General features: G+C 46.6%; 1 protein-coding gene and 1 long non-coding RNA gene across 2 annotated transcripts in view; one reads left to right on the forward strand and one right to left on the reverse strand.

Moving 5' to 3' along the window:
- The window catches only part of LOC147823994 (b(0,+)-type amino acid transporter 1), a 43,821-nt gene that overhangs the window by 17,569 nt on the left and 4,160 nt on the right, over nucleotides 1–22,092 (reverse strand). Inside the window, exons 2-13 of the mRNA XM_087191026.1 lie at nucleotides 18,480–18,626; nucleotides 15,883–15,967; nucleotides 15,092–15,206; nucleotides 13,249–13,396; nucleotides 12,639–12,881; nucleotides 12,066–12,191; nucleotides 11,763–11,862; nucleotides 10,684–10,728; nucleotides 10,026–10,149; nucleotides 8,562–8,665; nucleotides 2,961–3,057; nucleotides 1,453–1,602 (exon numbers count right to left, since the gene is read on the reverse strand). Of these exons, the coding sequence (XP_087047152.1) occupies nucleotides 1,453–1,602; nucleotides 2,961–3,057; nucleotides 8,562–8,665; nucleotides 10,026–10,149; nucleotides 10,684–10,728; nucleotides 11,763–11,862; nucleotides 12,066–12,191; nucleotides 12,639–12,881; nucleotides 13,249–13,396; nucleotides 15,092–15,206; nucleotides 15,883–15,965 (1,335 nt within the window). The 5' untranslated portion in view covers nucleotides 15,966–15,967; nucleotides 18,480–18,626. The remainder of the gene's footprint in view (nucleotides 1–1,452; nucleotides 1,603–2,960; nucleotides 3,058–8,561; nucleotides 8,666–10,025; nucleotides 10,150–10,683; nucleotides 10,729–11,762; nucleotides 11,863–12,065; nucleotides 12,192–12,638; nucleotides 12,882–13,248; nucleotides 13,397–15,091; nucleotides 15,207–15,882; nucleotides 15,968–18,479; nucleotides 18,627–22,092) is intronic.
- Nucleotides 1,596–20,624, forward strand: LOC147823995 (uncharacterized). Its single transcript, XR_015443066.1, has 3 exons — nucleotides 1,596–2,935; nucleotides 6,172–16,015; nucleotides 18,623–20,624. It is a non-coding gene; the product is annotated as an uncharacterized LOC147823995 (long non-coding RNA).

The raw sequence follows: 22,092 nt of genomic DNA on the forward strand, positions 1-22,092 counted from the left end.
CTTCTACCTCAGAAAATAGTTATTGAATTACAATTTTTAAAATTCTCTAGAATTTATTTCATTCTCTTCTTCTTCAGGGACTCCAACTTTACATGTATTACAACCACGTTTTTGCTGTCTCCTTTACTCATTTCCTCTCAAATCCCTTTTGTTTCTGTTTGCACGTTCCAGTCCTTTCCTGGAATGCTTCTTTGCTCATGTTCCTTTTTGCTTACTCTTCTGAAATGATTTTGTTTCCTGAAATGTTGTGAACGTGACATGGCCTCCCTGTGCGGCCCCCTCCCCAGTGGGGAGATGCATGTCCCCAGGCTCCACTTGCTGGGCCCCGATGTGCTTGCCATGTTTGGTGTGGTTTCTGTGCCCAGCATTTATTATAATCTCGTGGTTCTGGAAATGTTTCCATACCAGAAAGGAGCTTTTGTGGGAACTTGCAGGATCCTTGAGGACTGAGCTAGCCCTGCTTCTTCCTTCAGCTGGTGGGGGCTCATGTCTCCTTCTGGGAACCCCACCAGTGGACCTTCCGTTGTGGCTTGTGGCACTTCCATGCAGTCTGGGGTTTGTGGCAATACCTCATTTCCTTGTTTTGTGTTGAAGATGTTGGCTGTCAGTTTTTCTCTTTGCTTTCCTAGTGATTCTGCCTGGGTTTATGGGGGATTTTGTGCAAATTAAAAACCTATACTGCCACCACAGTCTTGCCTCCTGGGAGAGTTGCCCCATGTCTCCAGAGACATGATGGAGGTCCAGAGACAATGCAAGGTAGACCATTAGATTTCTGAAACAAAGGCCTAAAGCTAAGCCAGGTCTCGTGGTACATACCCATAATTCCAATACTCTGGGAGGCTGAGGCAGGAGGATCACAAGCCCGAGCCCAGCCTGGGACATTTAGAACTTAGTGAGACCCTGTCTCATAATACTTAAAAAAAGGACTGAGGATGTAGCTCAGTGCAAGGTCCCTGAGTGTCCTAAATTGAAAGACAGTATCCTTATTCTTGTCCTGTTCATTTGCCTATTTTTTTCTTCTATCTGTGGTCTGTTACCCTAAGAATTAAATAGCACGGTGGTTTGTGTTTTTTTCAGTCCTTAACATAGAAAAACCAAATAAATTCTGCTTCATCTTCATTGGTACACAGATCTTTGCAGCCTTTCAGGGAGTGGGAAGGAGCTAAAAGTATGTTGTGAATTTGGACAGGAAGGGGCCAAGGGCCAGGGTTCAGAAGACCCCAGCAGTGTATGGAAAGTGTCACAGCTATCCCTGATAGCTTAGTAAAATGATAGCCAAGTAAAATGAATGACTATGTGGTTAATTAGATCATAAGCTATTATATGAAGTGCAGAATAAACTCCTGTCTAAAGGACGATACTCAAGAACAGAGTAGAGTCAGGTAGGAAGAAACAAGCTTTTCTTCAGTCTAGTCACCAGAGCTGCTTGTGACATTTGGGTATGACACTTACCTTGATAGGCCTTTCCTGGTTTTTCTTCGTAAACCTCATCACAAGAAGTCCTATAATCGTCATCCCATAAAATAACCATGTAGCAAAACTGAAATAATTGACCAAGGTGTTTATGTCACCAGGGATGATATAAATCATTGCTATTAGGCCCTGATAGAAAGAAGAACAAATTCCCAAGTCATTAGTGCATAAAAACATTACTCTTATCACCTCATAGAAGTCTGAAGAAGCAGTTTTTCCTCTGGATAAACAGATCAGCATGAAAGAAACTTCCCATGTATCCCATTGCAGTTGGTTTGAATGTGACCTTGGCTATGATAACTGTTCTCTCTGAAGCCTGGAAGGAAGAACTTGAATAATTTTTGAGTCTTTGAAGTTATGACTTTAAGCAAGGAAAAAAATAGATAAACTCTGTATATATTTTGTACCAGCTTCATGATGATGGATTTAACTTCCAGGAGTCTTCATCATGGGCAAGAGCCCTAGACCAGGAAACCCGGGTCTGATCTTGACTGCGTTAGTCACCTGGGCCTTGACTTGTGTCCCTGTTCTCTGGCTGAGGTTCCCCATCTTCAGAGTGTGCAGGTGGAAGAGAGACCTGTTCTCCTCTGGAGCTGGCAGGCGGTGGACTGGCCTGAGCTAGGAATGTGGAAGGTGTCTGTGTGCCCAGAACTGTTGCACCTGACCTAGACGATCTACCAGTGAGAATCTCCCATTAGAGATGCAGAGGCTCTCAGGACAAGCAAGTTAGTAGACCGTAATGAGAGACTGCGGTTAGCAGCACCTTGTAAAGTGCCTTGTTCTCCTTCCCATGTGCTAGAGGGCTTCCATTTACCTTGTTACCAGGCGCCCAGAACAAACAAATGAACATACATGAAAAGTAGCATGGTGCCAGTTTGGGGGATTCAAACAGTATCTTTGGTGGGTACATTCCGAAACAGGAACAGAAATGAGATAAGTTGAATTATCCTGGGAATTTTTTTTCATGTCAAGGAATAAGGGAACCTGGATCCTTTTGAGGTAAGGGATTAGGGCATGGATATGAGCCTGGACAATCAGGTGTGACCCGTCAGTCACAGAGAGCTGTCTGTCAAGGCCTGGATGCATGTGCAGAGCCCTTCATGGGATGGCCCTGCTATCCGCAGTGGGTATAAAAGACAGTGGCCATTAATCTCGTGGCGACTCTGAGTGTTCTCACCCTCTACCCTCCACTCTGCTCAGCTTACTTTTCCTACATGAACTGGCCCACCCTCGCTCTGCAGAGCGCACTTCTCTTTCCTTCTTTTCCTACCTTTGATCCTACCTTCAATCAGTGTTAAACATTTGTGTTCTTTGTTCCGTCCAGTTCTTTGAGGAGGATAATACGAGCCTGGACAGGACCACTGGTTACAACACCTGGTAACACTTTGAAAACCACTGGGAGAAGTGTTAGCAAAGGAGGTCTGTTTCATTCCGGAACTGAGGGCTCTCTGCATGAGGACAGGTATTGTGCTGCACTTCATACTTACATGGAAGATGATGGCAGGGGCGGGCGTGAGGCGCCTGACACTGATGTAAGAAAGCACCTTTAGCATGTGCCCTTCTCGGCCTGCGACGTAAATGAGTCTGAAAGAAGAAATCACACGGAGGTGCCGAGGAAGTGTGTGCTGAGTTTTACCAGTGTCACAGAGAAGACAGTTGAGTGGTGACTGGCCTTCTTTGGGTGACTCTGTCCCCTGGAGGGATGTAAGTTTTGAAAGGGTGAGGAGCCTAAGTGCATCTTGGCACAGCAGAGTCACCAAGGCGGGGACAGATGGAGATTGTGTGCACACTTGTAATCCCTGCACTTGGGCAGCAAAGGTAGGAGGAGGATGGCCGGGGCTACATAGTTCAAGGCCAACCTGAACTACAGAGCAAGACCCTGTCTGAAATATATAAAATACATCACATGGAGGATGAATTAGCAAACATAAGTTGGCACTTCCCCTCAAAAGTCTTGACAATTTAGTTATATGAAAGACTATGTTTAAAATATATAAGGGGGAAAAAAGCTAAATAGGATTTCTAAAGAAAAAGTTACTCTAATTAGAAATTTAATTAGAAGTGAAACAGTAAGTTGGAGGGTAGAGCGCAGCATGAAGCCTGGAGAGATGGAAATGTAGATGGGAAGGTGAGAGAAGACACAAAGAAGCCCAGACATCAGGGAACAGCACAGACAGCAGAGAACTTTCCCAAAATTGAAAAACATTGTGAGCCTCAAACTACCCCATTCTACACAAGAAAAAACATACTCAGCTATAAGCAATATAATGGGAGGGGAAAAAAATCTGAAAGGCTACTGAATTTAAGAGTTTACAGAATTAGGACGAGGAGAACGACAGCAGACATTTTATGAGAAATAACATTCTCAAAGTGATGAGGGAGTTTCAGACGAATTTACATCATTAAACTAGCAGTCAAGACTACTGGGAAAGTAAGTACAGTTTTAGGTGAGCTATGAGACATTTACTCTCCATTCCTTAAAAGTGTCCACTATAGAAAAAAAATTGAACTTGGGGGAAGAATTGATTTTAAGAAAGAAGGTTAAGGAAAACACAGTAAAATATGTTGGTATTCAAGTATGAGGTTAGGTTTTGTTTTGGTTTTTTGTAATAAACATTTTTTGGAGGCATGGGTTCATGAGATTTGAAACACTAATATCCTATTACACATTCATGGTCAACTTTAGGGCAATCATTAAATGAACAGATAGATAATTTCCACACCAGGAGAAAAATGGAATAAAGACAAAAAATATAACAACTTAGTATAAGATCATTTTAAGCCCAGGAGATGCAAGGTGATATGTGAGAAATTCATCCAGCTCTATCATTAATCACATTAAATATAAACACATTTTAAGTTTGCTAGAAACTCTCAGGTTGGATTTGTTCAAACATACAGGCTGAGCTCAGTGACACTGAAAGCTGATGATAAAAGACACCGGACATTACCGAAAATAGCTTAACTATAGCTGAGGTAGTATTACCAGACAAGATAGTTTAAGGCTTTAAACAGAGTTCCTAATGAAGAAAGAAATAGTCCACCAAGAAGGCAGAAAAGGGATGATACAGAGATCAGGAGCCCTTGAGGTTGGATGTGGTGGTGCATGCCTGTGATCCCAGCTAATTGGGAGACAAAGGCAGAAGAATGGGCAAGTTCAGGGCCAGCCTGGGCAATATAGCAAGATACTGTCTCAAAAAGGACTTGGGGTGTGGCTGAGTGATAAAGCATTTGCATAATATGCACAAGGCTCTGCATTCAAACCTTAGTACCAGAAAAAAGAAACCAAAAGGAGTCCTTGAAACAGAAGGTAAAATTTGGCAAATTTGTTATTAAAGTGGAAGAGTTAAATGGTACAAGTTACAGCCTTGATGATTTTAAAATCTAGAAACCGTTACATGAGCACATTATCCTCAGTATCATGAGAAATAAAATTCTCAGGAAGTAAATTTTAAGACCTCTGAATTGATGTCCTAGAGACCACATAATCTGGCTCCACTGCCATACAATTTAGTGTTAGGAATACACAGGCCAATCTGGGTATGGTGGTGCATGCCTGTAATCCCAGCACTCTGAGAGAATGAGGCAGGAAGATCACAATTTGGAACTCAGCCTAAGCAGTTTAGTGACTTAGTGTGGCCTTGTTCCAAAAAGGGCTGGGAATGTAACTCAGTAGAGGTCCCAGGTTCAATCTCCAGGACTACTGCAGAAAAAAAACCCCACAATGACCAAAAGACCCATCTACATAAAACTACATATTTGAAGTTTGAAATGATGTAAACATGATATAGAGTCCCAGAAAGAAGTAGTGGAAACAGGAAGTGAATTGACAGAAGAGAGACTCAAGATGCTACTGTAAACTCAATCTACATTTCATCAGTTCTCCACAAATTAATATGTAAACTCCAAGCCATAATAGTGCAGCTGGATAAAGAAAATGTGTTAACACAAAGTGGCATATTACTCTGCCCTAAAGATAAACTGGAGTCATTTGTAGGAAAATAGATGCACCTTGAGACCATAATATTAAGTGAAATAAATTAGACGTACAAGCTTAAATATCACATGGTTTGGTTTCTCTTATACGAGAAACCCAAAATATTAATGAGCAAAATAAAAGATAGTAGGAAATAGACAAATCTCTTGCAAGTGGGAGGGAGACCAAGAAATGGAGGAAGGGGATTAAAACTGAATGAAGATGTATGCATGTACCAGCTCCACATGAGGAATGTGATCATGTCCTGCAGACATGCACCAATAACAATACAGATTTTTCAAATGCAACTGGATAAAATCGTTACAAGTGCATCTGGAATGCCAAATAGGCAAACAGTCTAAGTTGGGAGTGCTAAGTCCTGCCAGATTTTATGTCACCACAAGTAAAATTTTCCATAAATATAACAGCACAGAAAAATTCAGTGACACCAAATGAACCAGAAACAGTGACAATGATGGCATTTCTACCCAGTAGGGGACATAAATGGTAGACTGTGCAGTAAACAATATTGTGACAACAGATAAAGGTTTAGAAAAAATGACTTGGGCCTAATGTCAATGTACATTCCACATTGATCAAAGAGCTAAAGTTATGCTAGAAATTAAACACAGGAATCTCTATAATTTTAAAAGGAGGGAGGAAGATATGTCAATGTGAGAAATTCAGAATCCATTAAAAGAAAACTTTATATTTTATTCTAGAAAAATTATATAGAGCAGAATGCAGTGGTGCATGCCTATAGCCTCAACTATTGGACAGGCCGAGACAGGAGGATCGCTCAAACCCAGGAGTTCATGACCATCCTGGGCAACATGTCAGGTGAAACCCCATATCAGGGAAAAAGTGATAGTCATCCTTCCATTTCTTCCAGGGTTGGTTCACGGGTCCCTGCAGATACCAGATTGCTCAGATATTCAAGCCCCTTCCATCAAGTGATGTATTATTTGCATATAACCTATGCACACCCTCCCATGTCCCTTAATCTGATCCCTAATGGAGTGTAAATGCTATGTAAGTTACACTGCATTGTTTATTGAATAATGACAATCTGCACGTGTTCACTACAGATACAATTTTTTTCTGAATATTTTTGCTGTGCTATTGGTTGAATCCATAGATGCAGAAACTATAGATGTGGAAGGACAACTATAATATAGCACAAGTCCCTGGGCAGCCCCCAAACTGCACATTTGTGAAACTGTAAAAAATTAGTTCAAGTTATTGGGGCACAGAGGTGCACACCTGTAATCCCAGCACTCCAAAGGTTGAGGCCTGAGGGTCACCATGTGTTTGAGGCCAGCTTAGGCTACATAGTGAGACCCTGTCTCAACCACCCCCCTTCCCATTACCTGAATTGTGCATCTGAATGGAAGGGCTAAACATATAAAACTTCGAAGAAGAAAATCTTTGTGAATTTGTATTAAGCAAAGACAGTAAAAATATGTCATGTAAAAAGTGATAAGCTGGGGCCAGGAATTTAGCTCAGTGGTTTCACCACCTGCTGCACAAGCGCAAGGACCCCAGTTCGATCCCCGGACCCCCCCCCCAAAATGATAAGCTGGACTTTGTCAAACTTAGAAACATTTACATCAAAAACACTATTACAATGAAGTGTGAGATGTATGCTTGTGTGTTTGTGTCTATTTCAGCCATAAAGAAGAGAGAGGACAAACTATAAGGTCTTCTGGAGATGCAGGAGGGGAAGGGGATGGAGGGGAAGAAAAGAGAATAAAGGGGAAGAAAAGAATAAAAAATAAATATTGATGAAAATAATCAAAATATGATCCATGCCTGTATGAACACACCGTAAACAATCTCATTCTGTGTGAATAATATGCACCAATGAATAAATCAGCATTATAAAAAGACAAGCTGCAGACTAGAAGAAAATATGGGCAAATCATATCTGATAAAGGATTTGTATGCAAAGTACATGAACTCTTACAATTCTATAATGATTAACCTAATTTTTAGATGGGCAGATTTTTAAATATTTTACTAATGTAGATGAATCCCCAGCCCTTGCACATGCTAGGCACATGCTCTACTACTAAACTATTCCCTCAGCCCACCATATTGGTACTTTAACATAAATAAAAGTGGATTTTTTTTTCTCTCATATGATTAGTTGAGTAAAAATTTAATTCAGCTGGGATACGGGCTCCACAACTATAAATAAATGTCGAGTTTCTTTTCACCAAAAAGAAAAGTTAATCATGAAGTTACTATATGGCCTAGTAATTCTATCCCCAGAAATTTCGAGAGAAAAGAAAACATGTCTCCATGCAAAAACACACAGAGGAAGGTCCAAAGTAGAGCTATGCATAACAGCCCAGACTGGAAATAATCCAAATGAATGGATGAATTGTAGTACACCTGTTGATGTAATATTTTACAGAAGCAGAACCACACCTGGCTGGTTTGTTTTTAGTACTGGAGTATTGACTCCAGGGCCACACTGAACTACATCCCCACCTTTTTTTGTTTTTGAGACAAGGTCTTGGTAAGTCACTAAATTGCCCAGGCTGTGCTCCAACTTGGGATTTTCCTGTCTCAGTCTCCCAGGGTGCTGCTGGGGTTACAGCACCATGCCTAGCTAGCTGTTTTATTTTTTTGTGCTGCAGAATTGAGGATTTATAATAGACACCTTCATACCTACAGCCTAGAGTATTAAACTTTGACCATTTAAGGGAAAGTCTGGTCCAGTCTGTATATGTAGTAACCTGAGAAGATGTTTGGGAATCGCAGTAGGTAAAGCAATGCAGCTTGAAAGGTGCCATGCAGAAACCAAAGCTCATTTTGCCCCTGTTGCCTCCCTCTGCCCTGTGCTGAGCACTGTTTCCCCCATAGTTAGCAAGCTTGGCTCTGCCACAGTGGCTGCGCTGAGGTTGCGGGGAGCCTTGTTCTCGCTTCCCTTGCCAGTCTGCCTTTTGAGTCAGGGCTACATATGTTCTCTAGACTCTGGGACTCCGAGTTGGGCCGTGAGGCCCTTGATCAGGCGCAGTTCCAGGGACTGAGGGCCTCCTCACCGTGACATCAGCTTTGCCACCTCCTGCCCACCCTGGGACAGAGTGACTTTGGGGTCCCCTACCTGCCCGCAGTAAAACAGGACCCGTTAGCAGCTCCAAGGGTGGAAAACGCCACAAACAGTGGGACGACCCAAGAGGCTGGATAGAGAACGCGGTCACCAAAGGTCTGGTGGGACAAGGAAACGAATCCTGAGGATCTTCTATAACCTCCAAGAGCCATTGGTCCGAAAAAGCTCCTCAGCCCTCCCAGAGAACCCAGGTTCCGACCCCGCCTCCTTGGGCGCAGCCTCTGGGGGCCCCTGCTGGAGAACAGAGAGTGGAAAAACTCTTCAGGGTCTTAGGATTTTATATTGATGGACAATCGATGGCAGCACTGGGGATAGAACCCAGGGCCTTCACACTGAGCTATATCCTCAGTCCTTTTTTTATTCTGTATTTTGAGACAGTGTCTTGCTAAGTTGCTCAGGCTGGGCTGGAACTTTTGTTCCTCAGGCCTCAGCCTTGCAGAGTGCTGGGATACAGGCCTGTGCCACCACTCTGCATGCTTAGGATCTTTTGGTGCTGACAGGAACCTTCAAAGCCACCACTTCTGGGCTTCATTCTTGGGTATTGAACAATCCTGCCAGCACCTGAGCTCGGAATGACCTTGTTCTCCTTCCCCTTAGCTGCCCAGGCTGGTGATTGGTGGCCTGGACATTAACCAAACTGCAAGTCCTGCTCCTGCTAAGCCCCCACCATGTCCTGTCTTTGTCTAACTCATTTTCTGACCTATCCCAACTCCACCAGGCCTCCAGCATGTGGAATCCATGCATATTTTCTAGTCCTTGGGGCCCAATACCTTTTTTTCCTTTTTGTGTGTGTGTTTTTGTTTTTTGCTTTAGTGGAATTGAACCTAGAACAGTTTCTCTGAGCTACATCTGAAGACCTTTTAAATTTTTTTTAAATTTTGAAATAGGGTTTCTCTAAGTCACTAAGAGTTGCCTAGGCTGGGCTCAAACTTGTGATCCTTTGTGTGTGTGGCGGGGGGAGGTTATGTGGGTGTGTGTTGGCACGGGTACTTGAATCCAGGGGTTCTCTACCTCTGAGCTACGTACCCAGCCCTTTTATTGTTATTTTGGGATAAGGGCTCCATGAGGTGCCCAGGCTGAGCTCGAACTTGTGGTCCCCTGCCTCAGCCTGCCAAGTAGCTGGGATGATAGGCGTGCGCCCCTCTGCCCAGCTTGCCTGGTCTGCCTTCCCTCCTCACTTGGCTTAGATCCACACCTCAGTATGTGAATTCACTCCTTGCACTTTCCTCCTCTCCTTCCTCCTGCCAGCCCCCAGCCCTGGTTCCTGGAGCCCCCCTCTAGCCAGACACTGTGCCTGCACCCAGGCAGCTGGGGCCCGGGCTGGGGCTGGAGAGGAAGAGCCCACCACCCCTGCCCAGCTGCCCTAGGCCCAGTCCTCTCACGTCAGCTCCCCGGATCCGTCCCCTCTCCAACTCTCCCCTTGCCTCCTCCCGCAGGCCACGGCCCCTCCACGCTCACCACGGCCACTGCTGGGGACTGCAGGAGTTCCGTTGGGGTCATCACGGTGAAGTAGGAGATGTTCATGAGAATGTAGCACACTGTCACCAGAGGGATCCCGATGATAATAGCCAGGGGCAGGTTTCTGAGAGAGAGGGTGACAGGGAACCTGGGGTCAGACCAGAGGGTCCCGTGTGCTTTTCATCCCATCCTTTCCCCTCCCTGCCACACACCCCTTTCTCAGTGTGATGACCCAGGCCACAGATGCCCTTCCTCAGGCCACTTAGGCGGGGTCTGCGATATGGCAGAGCCCAGCTGGAGCAAGAGAGATTTTCCAAGGAGAAGTTTCCCTCTCGGGCACTAAGACAGTAGAATCAAATTGTTTAAAAGAAAGTAACGTGAAGATAAAGGAAGTTGGAGTTCCTCCTTCCCCTTAGAGACCATTCCACTGCCCCAAACACAGCCAAACCCTAAGAGTGGATGACGAGCTTAGAAGGAGCCATTCTCTCCCATGGCAGAGCGCTTGCCTTGCATACACGAGGCCCTGGGTTGGAAGGACAAAAACTTCACTGCCTGGAATGGAATCATGGAATAATAGGAGGCAGCAGCTCTACTTTTGCCTGGGAGAAGTGAAATATGCTTTGGATCTGTTGTCTCCTGCCTGGCTCAGCTTTCTTACCTGTAAGGATTTCTGAGTTCTTCTGTGATGTAATTGAGTTGATTCCTGGGAAAAGAAAAGGAACAAGGGTGACATGTGACTTGGATTTCTTGACTAAGAATGGGAAACACGCAATAATAAATGTTGGCCTCATTTTAGATTTCCCACTGCTGGGCATGGTGGCACACACCTGTAATGCCAGCACTCTGGGAGGCTGAAGGAGGAGGATTGCAAGGTTGAGCCCAGCTTGGGGAACTTAGGGCCTTAGAAAGACCCATCTCAAACCAAGAAAACTTTAGAAAGGGCTCAGGATGTAGCTCAGTTGAAGGCCCTATGTTCAGTCCCCACTACCGCAAAACAGGAAGGCAGGTTGGAAGAGGAGGAGAAAGACAAAGAGGGAAGGAAGGAGAAAGAGTGTCAGAAAGAAGTGCATGTCAGTAGCAGTGTGTCACCAGGTCCTCTAACAAAGTGGGGGCTTTTGGAAAAGGGGATGAAATCAAAAGGTGAAGGAGAGAAAGCCCAGCATCAGGATGCTCATGCTTCTCCCTCAAGGACCTGAGCAAAGAACCAGCGACCTCCAGGTCTGAACAGAAGTGCCTGCCGTCCCCTGAATATTCCTGGCTGAGACAAGGGCTCGGCCTCGCTGGCTGCCTCTAATTCAGCTGAGCCAGTGTTGCCCGGTGAGAATTTCGTTCAGGGCCTCAGCACTGACTGCTCACTGGGCGTGGTCGGGCCAGTGCCACATCCAGGGAGAAGAGCAGATGTCTCGGTGTCTGTGGGGTCCCAGGAAAACGGAGCGGACAGGGCCCAGAGCCTGGCATGATGGTGCACGCTCACAGTCCCAGCACCGTGGGAAGCTGAGACAGGAGGATCACAAGCTCAAGTCCATTCAGGGCAATTTATCAACTTAGACCCTGTCTCAAAATAAAAAATTCAGAAGAACTGTCCTGGGTTCAGCCCCCAGGACTAGAAAAGAATGGGGAGTGTGTGTGAGGAATTTTTCCTAGAAAGGAGATGCCTTTACTTTGCTGGACAAGTGAAATCAGAGTTGCCTATAGAAGCCTATGCGCAGTCTTGCAACACCTCAGGGTCCCCCTCACCATCCATCGTACGCCCAGAGTCCATTGTAAAACGCCAGGCTGATGCCGCCCACAGATGCTGGTGTACCCACAAAGGCGTTCTCAAAATTTGTTGTGTTTCCTGTAATTAAGGCAGACGGTGACTGATTTTGACGCTGCACTGCTCTCCTGAGGGCTAGGGCAGGACACACACTGAGAAGCAAGCAGCTGAGTCTTGCTGCCCAGTCCCCGCCAAGGTCAGACACAGGCTAGGGACACGAGCCCTCAGACGGAAAGGAGGTATGAGCAGGGCGGCACCCGCACTCCCCCTCCTGCCACGGTCACCTTGGGCCAGGAGGACCAGGCCGCTGACGATGATGATGACCACAATCACCATCTTGGCCGCAGTGAAGACGTTCTGGACGTAGCTCCCCAGCCGCACACTCAGAGCGTTCACTGTGGTGATGACCACTGGGGAGTGGGGGTGGGCGACACCTTCTGTTCAGGTTTCCCTGTGTCCCTGCTGTCCCTGTTCCATCCCTCCACACTGTGGCCCAGGGCACAGAGCACAGATCCAAAGGAGGGGGTGGAAAGACCTTTACAATGCCCCTGGCGGTGGCCTTGCAATCAAGCCGCTGCCTCAGAGGGTGAAGCAGAGGCAGCAGCCAGGCCCTGAGTGGAGGGCACTGCCCGGTGACAGGGACAGCCCGCAGTGGCCCTCCCTGCAGCCCTGACAGGCCTGGATGTGGCTCAGCACCCAGGGGTGGCCGCCAGCCCCGCTGCTCCAGAGACCCCAGCCCCACGAGGCCTCTTTCTCAGTGGGCACAGAGGATCTGAGGCCAGCATCCCCGGCCGCAGCCCCGGCCTCTGCCAAGCTACCTCTGCCCCCTCCGCAGGGTGACAGGCTTGGGCACTCACGGATGGCGGCGGCGGCAAGGCATTTAATGACCACTTCGGGAGGTTGGCAGCCCGAGTAGAAGGCTGCACACACGTACTCCGAAAAGCTGAGGCAGATGATGGCGAAGGATGAGGGCTTCATGACCACCATGCTGGTCCAGGAGAAGAGGTAGGCAGGGATGGGCCCAAAGGCCTGCATCAGGTACGGGTACTCACCCCCTGACTTGGTGATCATGGTGCCAAGCTCTGCAAAGCACAGAGCACCTGGAACAGACAGGTAGGGCCCCACCCAGCCGCTCGTGAGATGTTATCCTGTCTGGGGCCCTTCCCTGGGGGCTGAGTCTTGCGGGTCACTGGACATTTAGCTCCAGCCCCATTTACCCTTCTTTCCTCCCAGTCACTGAAAGGGGACCAAGCCGAGTGTGGTGGTGCAGGCCTGTAATCCCAGCACTCTGGGAGGCAGAGGCAGGAAGATTGCAAGTTTGAGCCTAGTCTGGGAGACTTAGCAACTTACTGAAACCTTGTCTTGAAATTAAAAATGGGCTGGGGTCCCAGCAGCAGCAAGGACAATGCTTATGTGACTTGGCCCTGCTTTCCACGGGGAGGAGGCAGGAGGCGGAGTCTTTGTTACCCAGTGTGGCGAGGACTCCACAGGCTGCCCATATGATGAGACAGGGCCCCACGGTTCCTGTGTTGCTGAGCACAGACTTGGGGGAAATGAAGATCCCAGAGCCGATGATGGTGCCCACGATGATGCAGATGCCACTGAACAGGCCCACCTGGGACGGCACGTGGAGGAAGGAAGAGGAGTTAATGCTGTCACCCCGGGGCTCACAGGGTCAGAGGCAACCCCCAACCCCTGGGTCTGGCCAACTCAAAGTGGACCCCATGTTCCAGGCGTGTCCGCCCTGAGGTGCTGTGATTCCACCAGGACGCTGTTACTGGGGCTGTGTGTGCGTTGAATTGGTCAATCTGCTGAGTGTGGAGGTGGACACCTGTAATTCCAGGCTGAGGCAGGAACATCTTAAATTTGAGCTCAGTCTGGTCTGGGCAATTTAGCAACTTAGCCATATCCTGTCTCAAAAGTACTTAGAAAGGCGTAGGGATGTAGCTCAGTGTGAAGACCCTGGGTTCATTCCCCACCCCACGCCCAAAAAACAAATTCCTAAAACAGCCCCATGAGTTCAGTACACCGTACCATACCCATTTCATCATAGAGAAAAGAGCACAGCAGGGCTGCTTGAGACCTGAGTTACACAGCCAGGACCAGGTTCCAAGCTCCTGGCCACCACCCCTGGTCCCCTCCACAACAGAGGCCCTTGGGAGGACCCTCTTCTCTGGGCTGAGTAGAAGGAACTTGTCACCAAGGAAACCAGGATCAGGACCTGAAGTCCTGGCCAGAGGAGCCACATGAGCAAGAGACGCCTCCCAGGGAGGGCCTGGAACTTCTCTGTCATAATATCCTGTAGGGCGTGAACTTTCTAAGATCTACTCAGGTACGAACAGTCCCATTAAATCCATGTGAGGGTCAAGGACAGTGTGGGGGGACACACAGCAATAGATATTCCAGGTTAAGGGCCACGTTGTCTCTCTCACACACACATGCACAGATCCTTTTTCTTTTTCTTTCCCCCCTTTTTATTTTCCAGTCCTGGGATGGAAAGCAGGACCTTCACACTAAGCTACATCCCCAGCCCTTTGTTTTTGTTTTCGTTTTTGGTACCGGGGATCGAACTGTGCTCCTTGCACTTGTGCGGCAGGCAGTGAAACCACTGAGCTAAATCCCCGGCCCTTTGCTTTGGGACAGGGTTTCACTAAGTCACTGTGTTGCGCAGGCTGGCCTGGAACTTGCAGTCCTCCTGCCTCAGCCCCACAGAGGTCTGCAGTTACAGGCATGAGCCACTACACCTGGCTACTCCAGCTCCTCCACCCCTACCCCTAACCGTCCGTTCTTTCCTGACCCAGAACCGGCCCTACCTCCTCACCATGTCAGCTAAGAGCATTCAGCTGTGGCCCATCTCTGCCAGCCGAGTCTTGCAGTGAGACCCTTAAAACAGAGCACTGCCGCTGGAGGCCCTGCCATTCTCACCTCCAGCACAGTCGCATGAAAGAGGATCAGACGTTTGCCGAGGATGGAGAGAGGGGACTCCACCACAAGACTGCTCCCTCTGACCACCCCTGAGAAAGCCATCGGTTTCAGCACATACCAGACCCTCCGTCGCTCCCCAGCTGATGGAAGCACACACGTGAAGCTCGTGTATGATACAGGACCTTCAAGAGTGTGCTGAGTTCACCGGTGACAGGGCCAGGGTTAGCCCCAGAGAATGGCTCATTTAGAGACAAACTTTATAGATACAAAGCCATGAGCTTCAGTGGGTCACAGGGGAGCAGCCAGGCCTCCACTGCTTCTGCCCTCATTCAGATCACCCCAGCCCAGGCCTGGGAAGGACCCACCGGGAAACAGACAGCCTCACCTCTTTCTGGAGACTTGTGGTCTTGGGTTCATTACTCTGGACCGACCTCTCATCCTCCTTGCGTTTTCTGGGGCTCATCTCCTCCCCCATCTTTCCTCCTACCAGTTCCAGGAGGCTGCAAGGAGAGCACGGGCTGAATCTTGATTCAGCAAAAGCAGACAAGATACAAAGGGGGGCTCGGTAAGGGCTGCCCCAGGCTGGTGTGCCCAAGTGGAGGGCACTGACGCCCAAATCAAAGGTCGGCTTGGCTTTTAGAGGGGTGCAGGTGGCAGTCCCTTGGGGATAATTTGCTCAGCCCCAGGGAGAAAATCCAGTCATTCATATTATTCTGGCTGCAGGAAACAGTTTCCTGTATCTTTTCCAAAGCTCAGGGGCTTGTTTTGCCCCTGGCCGGTGTGTCTGCCAGCCCCCTAGGTTCCATGCCAGGTCACTGTCTGCTAATCCTTAGCTGTGACTTGCTTGAAACTCATCCTGCCTCCATCATCCAGCGTCTTTATTTTCAAAGGTAAAAGTTGCTTAAAACATACTGGAATATACTTAGCAGAATCAAGTCCAAGGCAAGTATGGTTTTTTATATAATTCCTTCTTAAGATTAAGGCCCCTGGTGCACAACTGATCCGCAGTATAGGTACAGTACTTTCTCATTCTGGGATGCAAGGAATAAAACAAAACAATTGCTGAGGAAAACCAGTGTGAGATGGTCATGTCACCACTCTAAATTCAGTCTCTGTCCAGGCCCCGCCACCCAGCCAAGACAGCAGTGGGCCTTCCTATCACCCAGCCGGGCTTACCTTTCTCCTTGACCTTGTGGATCAAGTGGAGCGGCCAACCCAGCTGACTGCCTGTGAATATGGACCAGCCCAGGAAGGGCCATATCTTGTGCCCAAGAGTGGAGGAAGCCAGAAAGTACAGAGGTCAGCAAAGGTAATTATTAAACCTCCCCCACCTCCTTTTTCTAAGCAATACAGCTTAGACCGACCACACCAAAAAGAGAGGGTCAAGCAAGCCAGTTTCTCTCCAGAAATGTTTTTGTTTATCTATGTCTGCATCAATTCTTTTTTAAAAACAGACTCTCCTAGATCAGCTACGTCCCTGAAGAGGAAATCTCTGCAAAGAGTAGAAATCCTGCTTGCTTTCTTCTTGGGGAATCAGGGGAGATAAACTTTGAACCAACTCTATCATTACCTTAATGGGTCATATTTATAACTCAAGGCAGGCAACGTGTAGGTAACTTGACAGCTGTTTCCCTCCCCACTGAGGAATTTTTCCCAAGGAGAAGCAGGTGGGGAGGTAGGTGAGGCCTCCCACAGAAGGTGGGGTGATGTCACGAGGCCTCAAATGGGCCTCCGCTCTGTCCTCACCCACAGCTCTGGCCATGAGCTGTCAGGTTTGGTGGTGGGACTGTCCAAGGAGCCCAGGACCCTGTTCCCTGGACTTAGAGTGGGAAAAGGACACAAAAATGTCATCCATTTCATGCTCTGGGGGAAACTGGCCCAGCAAGAGTCAGAAGCATGAAGCCACAGATCCCTGGCCCTGCTCCAGCTCCTGGGCCCTGAGGGCTTGGCTTCCCTGGGAGGGAGCAGAGGTCCTCAGGCTGGGCTCAGAGCAGGGGGTTATAGCAGACTCTCCCCTCCCACCAGGCAGGCTCAGACCCCACAGCCAAGCAGGAGTGCTAGACTCTTATCTTAGATCGGCCTTCTGCTGGGCAGGATGTTCCTTATCAGAGACTCCAGGAGGCCAGCAGTGACACAAACTGAAGCAAGCACCCTTGCTGTTACCTCTAGCCACAATTCTCCAAGGTTTGCCTTGTGGTAAATTTCATAGCATCCCCAATGTGGGCATGGGAACAAAGGTCAGGGGACAGAGGTGGTTGTCCAAGGTCATTTGGGAGCTCTTCAGGGCAGATTGACCTGGGAGAAGGACAGATTTCTAGGCTCATCTCTTATGAAAACCCTTGCTATCCTAGAGACAGGGAGGAGTTTATCACTTGCCCTCTTAGCTGGGCCAAGCCTGTGCACCTGGGCAGAGTCCTGAGTAGAGCGCTGGTGTGCAGGATCATCTGCCTGGATGAGCATCCAGAGGCAGCAGCCAGGCCTGCCCACAGGATGGGTGGGGCCCTGCCTTAAGTATTCCCTGCACTGTGGCTCTCAAAGCATTGGCCCATCTATTAGTGAAACATAACAGCATTGCAGAATATTCCCAGTCAAAAGTACCTCAGTAGGATGATTTTTTTTTTTAAAGATCTGGGGTCGGTGACCCTCTGTGGTGATATAAGTCTGTAATCCTACCACTCTGGGAGGCTAAGGCAGGGGGGTCACAAGTTTGAACCCAGCCTGGGAAAATTAGTGATTTAGCGAGAGCCCCGGTCTAAAAATAAAAAATAAAAATAAAAAGGGCTGGGGACATATGTCAGTGCAAAGGCCTTGGAGTTCAATCCCTAGTGCCGCTCCCCCACTCTCATATGCGTACACATCCACACACATATCACACAGACATGTGTGCACCCACACACATGTGTACATAAGGGAGAAAGATGGGGTCTGGGCGTAACAGCCTCCCCTGTGTTCACCACGGGGCCACAGCAGGTGCTGCTGACTAAGAAGGGATTTGTTCAGCTAGGCTATGACCAGGGCAGAAGCTACCAATGCCAGAACCAGATCCCTGTGGAGCTGAAGAACCGGACTGATAGGCAGCAGTTTGAAGAAACAGTTCAGACTCTATAAATAGCCTTTATGGAAAGTAGAGAAACTAGGGGGCCAGTCAGGCCCTGAAGGCTGTTTGGCTTAATATACCATCTTATGAGGGAAACCCATTGTGACAAGTTTCTGAAGGAAGTCTCCAAACGTCTTCAGGGACAGAGTGAGAAGAGATGCTCCCCAAGGCCTCCTCCTGACAGACCCCACTGAGAGAGAAAAAATATGTTTTTTGGTGGTATTGGGAATTGAACCCAGGGCCTTTGCATTGTGCTGCATCCCTAGTCTATTCTCTCTCTCTCTCTCTCTCTCTCTAAATAGACAAATTCTTGCTAAATTTTCTGGACTGGGCTCAAACTTTTTCATTTACTCCAGGGACCAACTTTGTAAACTGATACCAGTAATCCCAACAGAGACATTTGGGAAATGGTTAGGAAAGAACTTCTAGAACATCCAGAGTCTTAGGGTCAGCATATATGACTACCAACCGTATTTGAACTACAGACTTGTGAAATGTGGGTTAATGTTGGGCAACAGCAAAGCTTTTGTTGTACTTATATTCTGATATCCACTCATCCTTATCACTCTTACCATTTTATAGTCACTATTAGAAAAAGAGAAGATAAAGAAAATGAACTACTCTTCAGTTGTCTTTTTTTAACTACTGAGAAAAAACAAGGGAAAAACGTGTAAACCTGTTTATCTTCTGCATCCTTCCGAGCTCCACCTCCAGGGCTTTGTTCCGCACCATCAGGCTCTTTCTCTGCACTTGCAGGAGCGCCAGCTTCTCTACCAGCTCCTCCATCTCCTCACTCTCTTTCTCTTCCTCCTTCCGCAGCTGGCTGAAGGACAAAGACATCACAGGCTCGGATCCAGGGCACCCAGGCTGAAAGGAGGCTTCGCTGCCAGACTGGAGACCTGGACAGTGCAGGGAAACCTCACCACCAGGCCCCGGGGCCAGCTGCGGGGGACGCATGCACTTCCTTCATAGTGATCCTCTGACCCCGGCATTTTTCTGTCCAGTTTTTGTTTCTATCTGTGTATATACACTCATTTGTATCCTATTCTTTTGAGAAAAAAAGTTCAATTTTTTATGTGGCTGAAATTGCCAGGAGACAGTCCTACCTCCAAAACCAATTTCACTTCATGATAATATAATGATTACATATGCTTTATGATAAAAGAAACAAACAGATGGGGCACTTGTTTGGTGAACACCGGCTGGGTACTGTCCACGCTGTGTAGAGGGTCACCTGGTTTTGGAGCAGGAATACCCAACAATGCAGAACTTTGAGGTTAGTTTGTCAACTGTGACTAAAAACACAAAATCCAAAATTCATTTCTTTCATTGAAAACTGAGTTAGCTATTATTTACTGGATAGATAACTGAATTGGGTTCACAATAAAGGGTAAAGGACAATGGAGAAACTATAGACTTCTGCTTCCAGCCAGGATAAAATTACAGGGGGCAGATGTACTCTTTGGCGCGCACACACACACACACAAAATTGCAAAACAATACTTTTCAGACTTCGGACAAGAGGCAGGGCAGTGAACCCCAGAGATGGAAAACATGGGAGTCTACGGCTGCTTCACCTCACTGCCACCCAAACAGAACCTTCGGGCGCTGTTTCTTGAGGAGTCAGGGAGAAAGGTCAGGAGGTTATAGCAGTGACAATGTCTAGGACAGAGAAGAGGGAGAAAGGGCACTGGAGCTCTTTAGGGGTCACAAGTCTTTGGCTGAGCACTGCTCTCTTCCTGTGTGAGAGGAAACTGCCCAAAGCTGAGGAAAGAAACACTAGACATGAAGAGGAGGAAGAAGAATTTCCGGCAGCCACAAATAGCGCCTGAGCCCAGCAGAAGGAGTGGAAAGAGGTATGCTGTAAGGGACACGGAACAGAATCCTCAGAGGTGGGCAGGAGGTTGCTTTGGAGACACCCAGAGGGAGATCAACTCTGAGCGAATCCAGCGACTCTCTAGGAACTTAAGTGTACAAAAGACCAATGTCTAACACCATGTAAGGCAATGCAATAAATCTAGCATCCCACATAAAAATCTACACCGTGCAGCATCTACTCAAGCAATAATAATAATAACCTGATCCATGATCAGGATGGAAACAAAATCAAAGAGCAGATTCAGAAGTGAGGGAGAAGATGGATTTGGGAAAGGTTTTAAAGAGTTATTATTCTGCTTGCAAGAGAGCAGAGAAAAGTAAGGATTAAAGGAAAAATGGAAAATACAGAAAACAAAAACTCAGAGGGATCTGCTGCTATAGATGGAAAAACCAACCCTGTGAAATGAGGAGTTGATGGGAACAACAGCAGATCAGACTGCAGGAGAAAAGAGTAGTGAAGGTGAAAACAGCGCAGGAGATGCTGTCCAGTGGGACAGAGAAACATGAAGGGGGTGGCACAAACATGGGACACATCCACGGGACACTAGCAAACAGTCCTAGGAGAGATAAGAGGAAAAACCAGAAAAGAGTATTAAAGAATTATTAGCTGAAATGCTTCCAAATTTGATGAAAGATACAAACCCACAAGAAGCTCAGTGAGATCAAGCCAGGGCACATCCTAACTGAATTTCTGCCAATCGGTAATAAAGAAAAATTCCTTGTAAGCAGCCTGACATTGTATCTAGAGGAGCAAAGAAAATAAAGACAGCCAACTTGCACCAGAAGCAATGCAAGCCACAAGAATTTGGAGAACATCTTTAACCAGAATGGAAGCAGATACTCAAAAGCTACTGGGTTCAGATTCTTTACCTGTTGAAATTATCTTATCAATAAAGTATTATGATTTCCCAATAGAAGTACTGTACATCTTTCTATTCCTTATTATTTGTGATGTTTTGAGAATGGTTCTTTCCTTCTTTTGAAAATATCACTTTCTATATATTTGTCCCTACAAAGAAGTACAATTAATTTTTATTGTTTGAAATATACAAAGATCTTTTTTCCCAGTAACTTTACTAAAATTCGTATTATGTCTAGTGAGTTCCTGGTAGATTTGTTTCTACACAGAGTTATATAGCTCTGAATAAGGACATTTCTATTTATGTCTTTCCAACCCTTCTAACTTTTGTTTTCATGCCACGTGGACTAGTTATCACTTAGTAACAAGTGTGGTTAGTGTTGCTCAGAAATGGGGTCAGAGGACCATCTTGCATTATTTCCAATCTCAACAGAAAAGCTTTTAACATTTTCCTCCTTAGTGTTTTACTTACTGCAGTTTTATTTATTTTGGTACCGGGGATTGAACTCAGGTCCTTGCGCTTGTGCAGCAGGCGGCGAAACCACTGAGCTAAATCCCCAGCCCTGCAGTTTTATTTTACTTATTTATTTTTTGGTACCAGGGATCAAACTCAGGACCCTGCACTTGTGCAGCAGGCAGTGAAACCACTGAGAGAAATCCCTGGCCCTGCAGTTTTATTTTTTAATAGAAGCGTTAAAGATGGTCTTGTCTATACCTGATAGTGTCTCTAGATACTATCTAGATTCATGAGTGAAAAGTTCTACCTTGTTGTATCAAGGTTGTATTAACCCCATTAAATGACTTTGGCAGCATTAACTTTTTTTGACAGCTCAGGTTACAGAACCCAGGACAGGAAACAGGCCCTCTGTCACTGAGCAACATCAGCCCAGCATCAACTCTTTCTTTTCTGTAGAAGAGTTTATAGAAGACTGGAGCTGTTTATCTCTTGAGTGTCTGTAGAACTCTGCAATCCAAGTAGGTCTGTTGTTTTCATCAGAGAAGGTCTTTGATTCAGTTCTTTTAATGATTAAAAGTATTTCAGGTACTCTTTTTCTTCCTGAATATGTTTTGGCCAGTTATGTGTTCTAAGGAATTTGATTATTTCATCTAAATTTTCAAATGTGTTGACATGAAACTATTGCTAGGTACACACAAATGTAAACCTCTCCTTGAAGAATTAAGCCCATTGTGTTTATGAATTGATCCTCTTTGCTAAGTGGTGCTTTTTACATAACATCTATCTTGTTTGGGGCTAAAATTAACTACCTCTTTTGGTTTATATTTGAGTAGCATACTTTTTCCTGCTGTTTAATTTTTCACGTTTCTGAATCCTCATGCTGAAGATGCATACTTTAAAGATAAGAGCAGCTTTTCATTTTATCCAGTCTGGCAAACTTTGCCTTTAAAACTAGAGTAGGGGGCCAGGAATTTAGCTCAGTGTTTTCGCCACCTGCTGCGCAAGTGCAAAGACCCGAGTTCGATCCCCAGTACCAAAAAAACCCCCCAAAAAACTAGAGTAGGCAGTCTATTTAGTATATTTACTATGGATGTA

This window comes from Heterocephalus glaber, unplaced genomic scaffold (assembly GCF_053883595.1).
Source record: "Heterocephalus glaber isolate CG9 unplaced genomic scaffold, H.glaber_assembly_v1.0 deba00001561, whole genome shotgun sequence".
NCBI lineage: Eukaryota > Metazoa > Chordata > Mammalia > Rodentia > Bathyergidae > Heterocephalus > Heterocephalus glaber.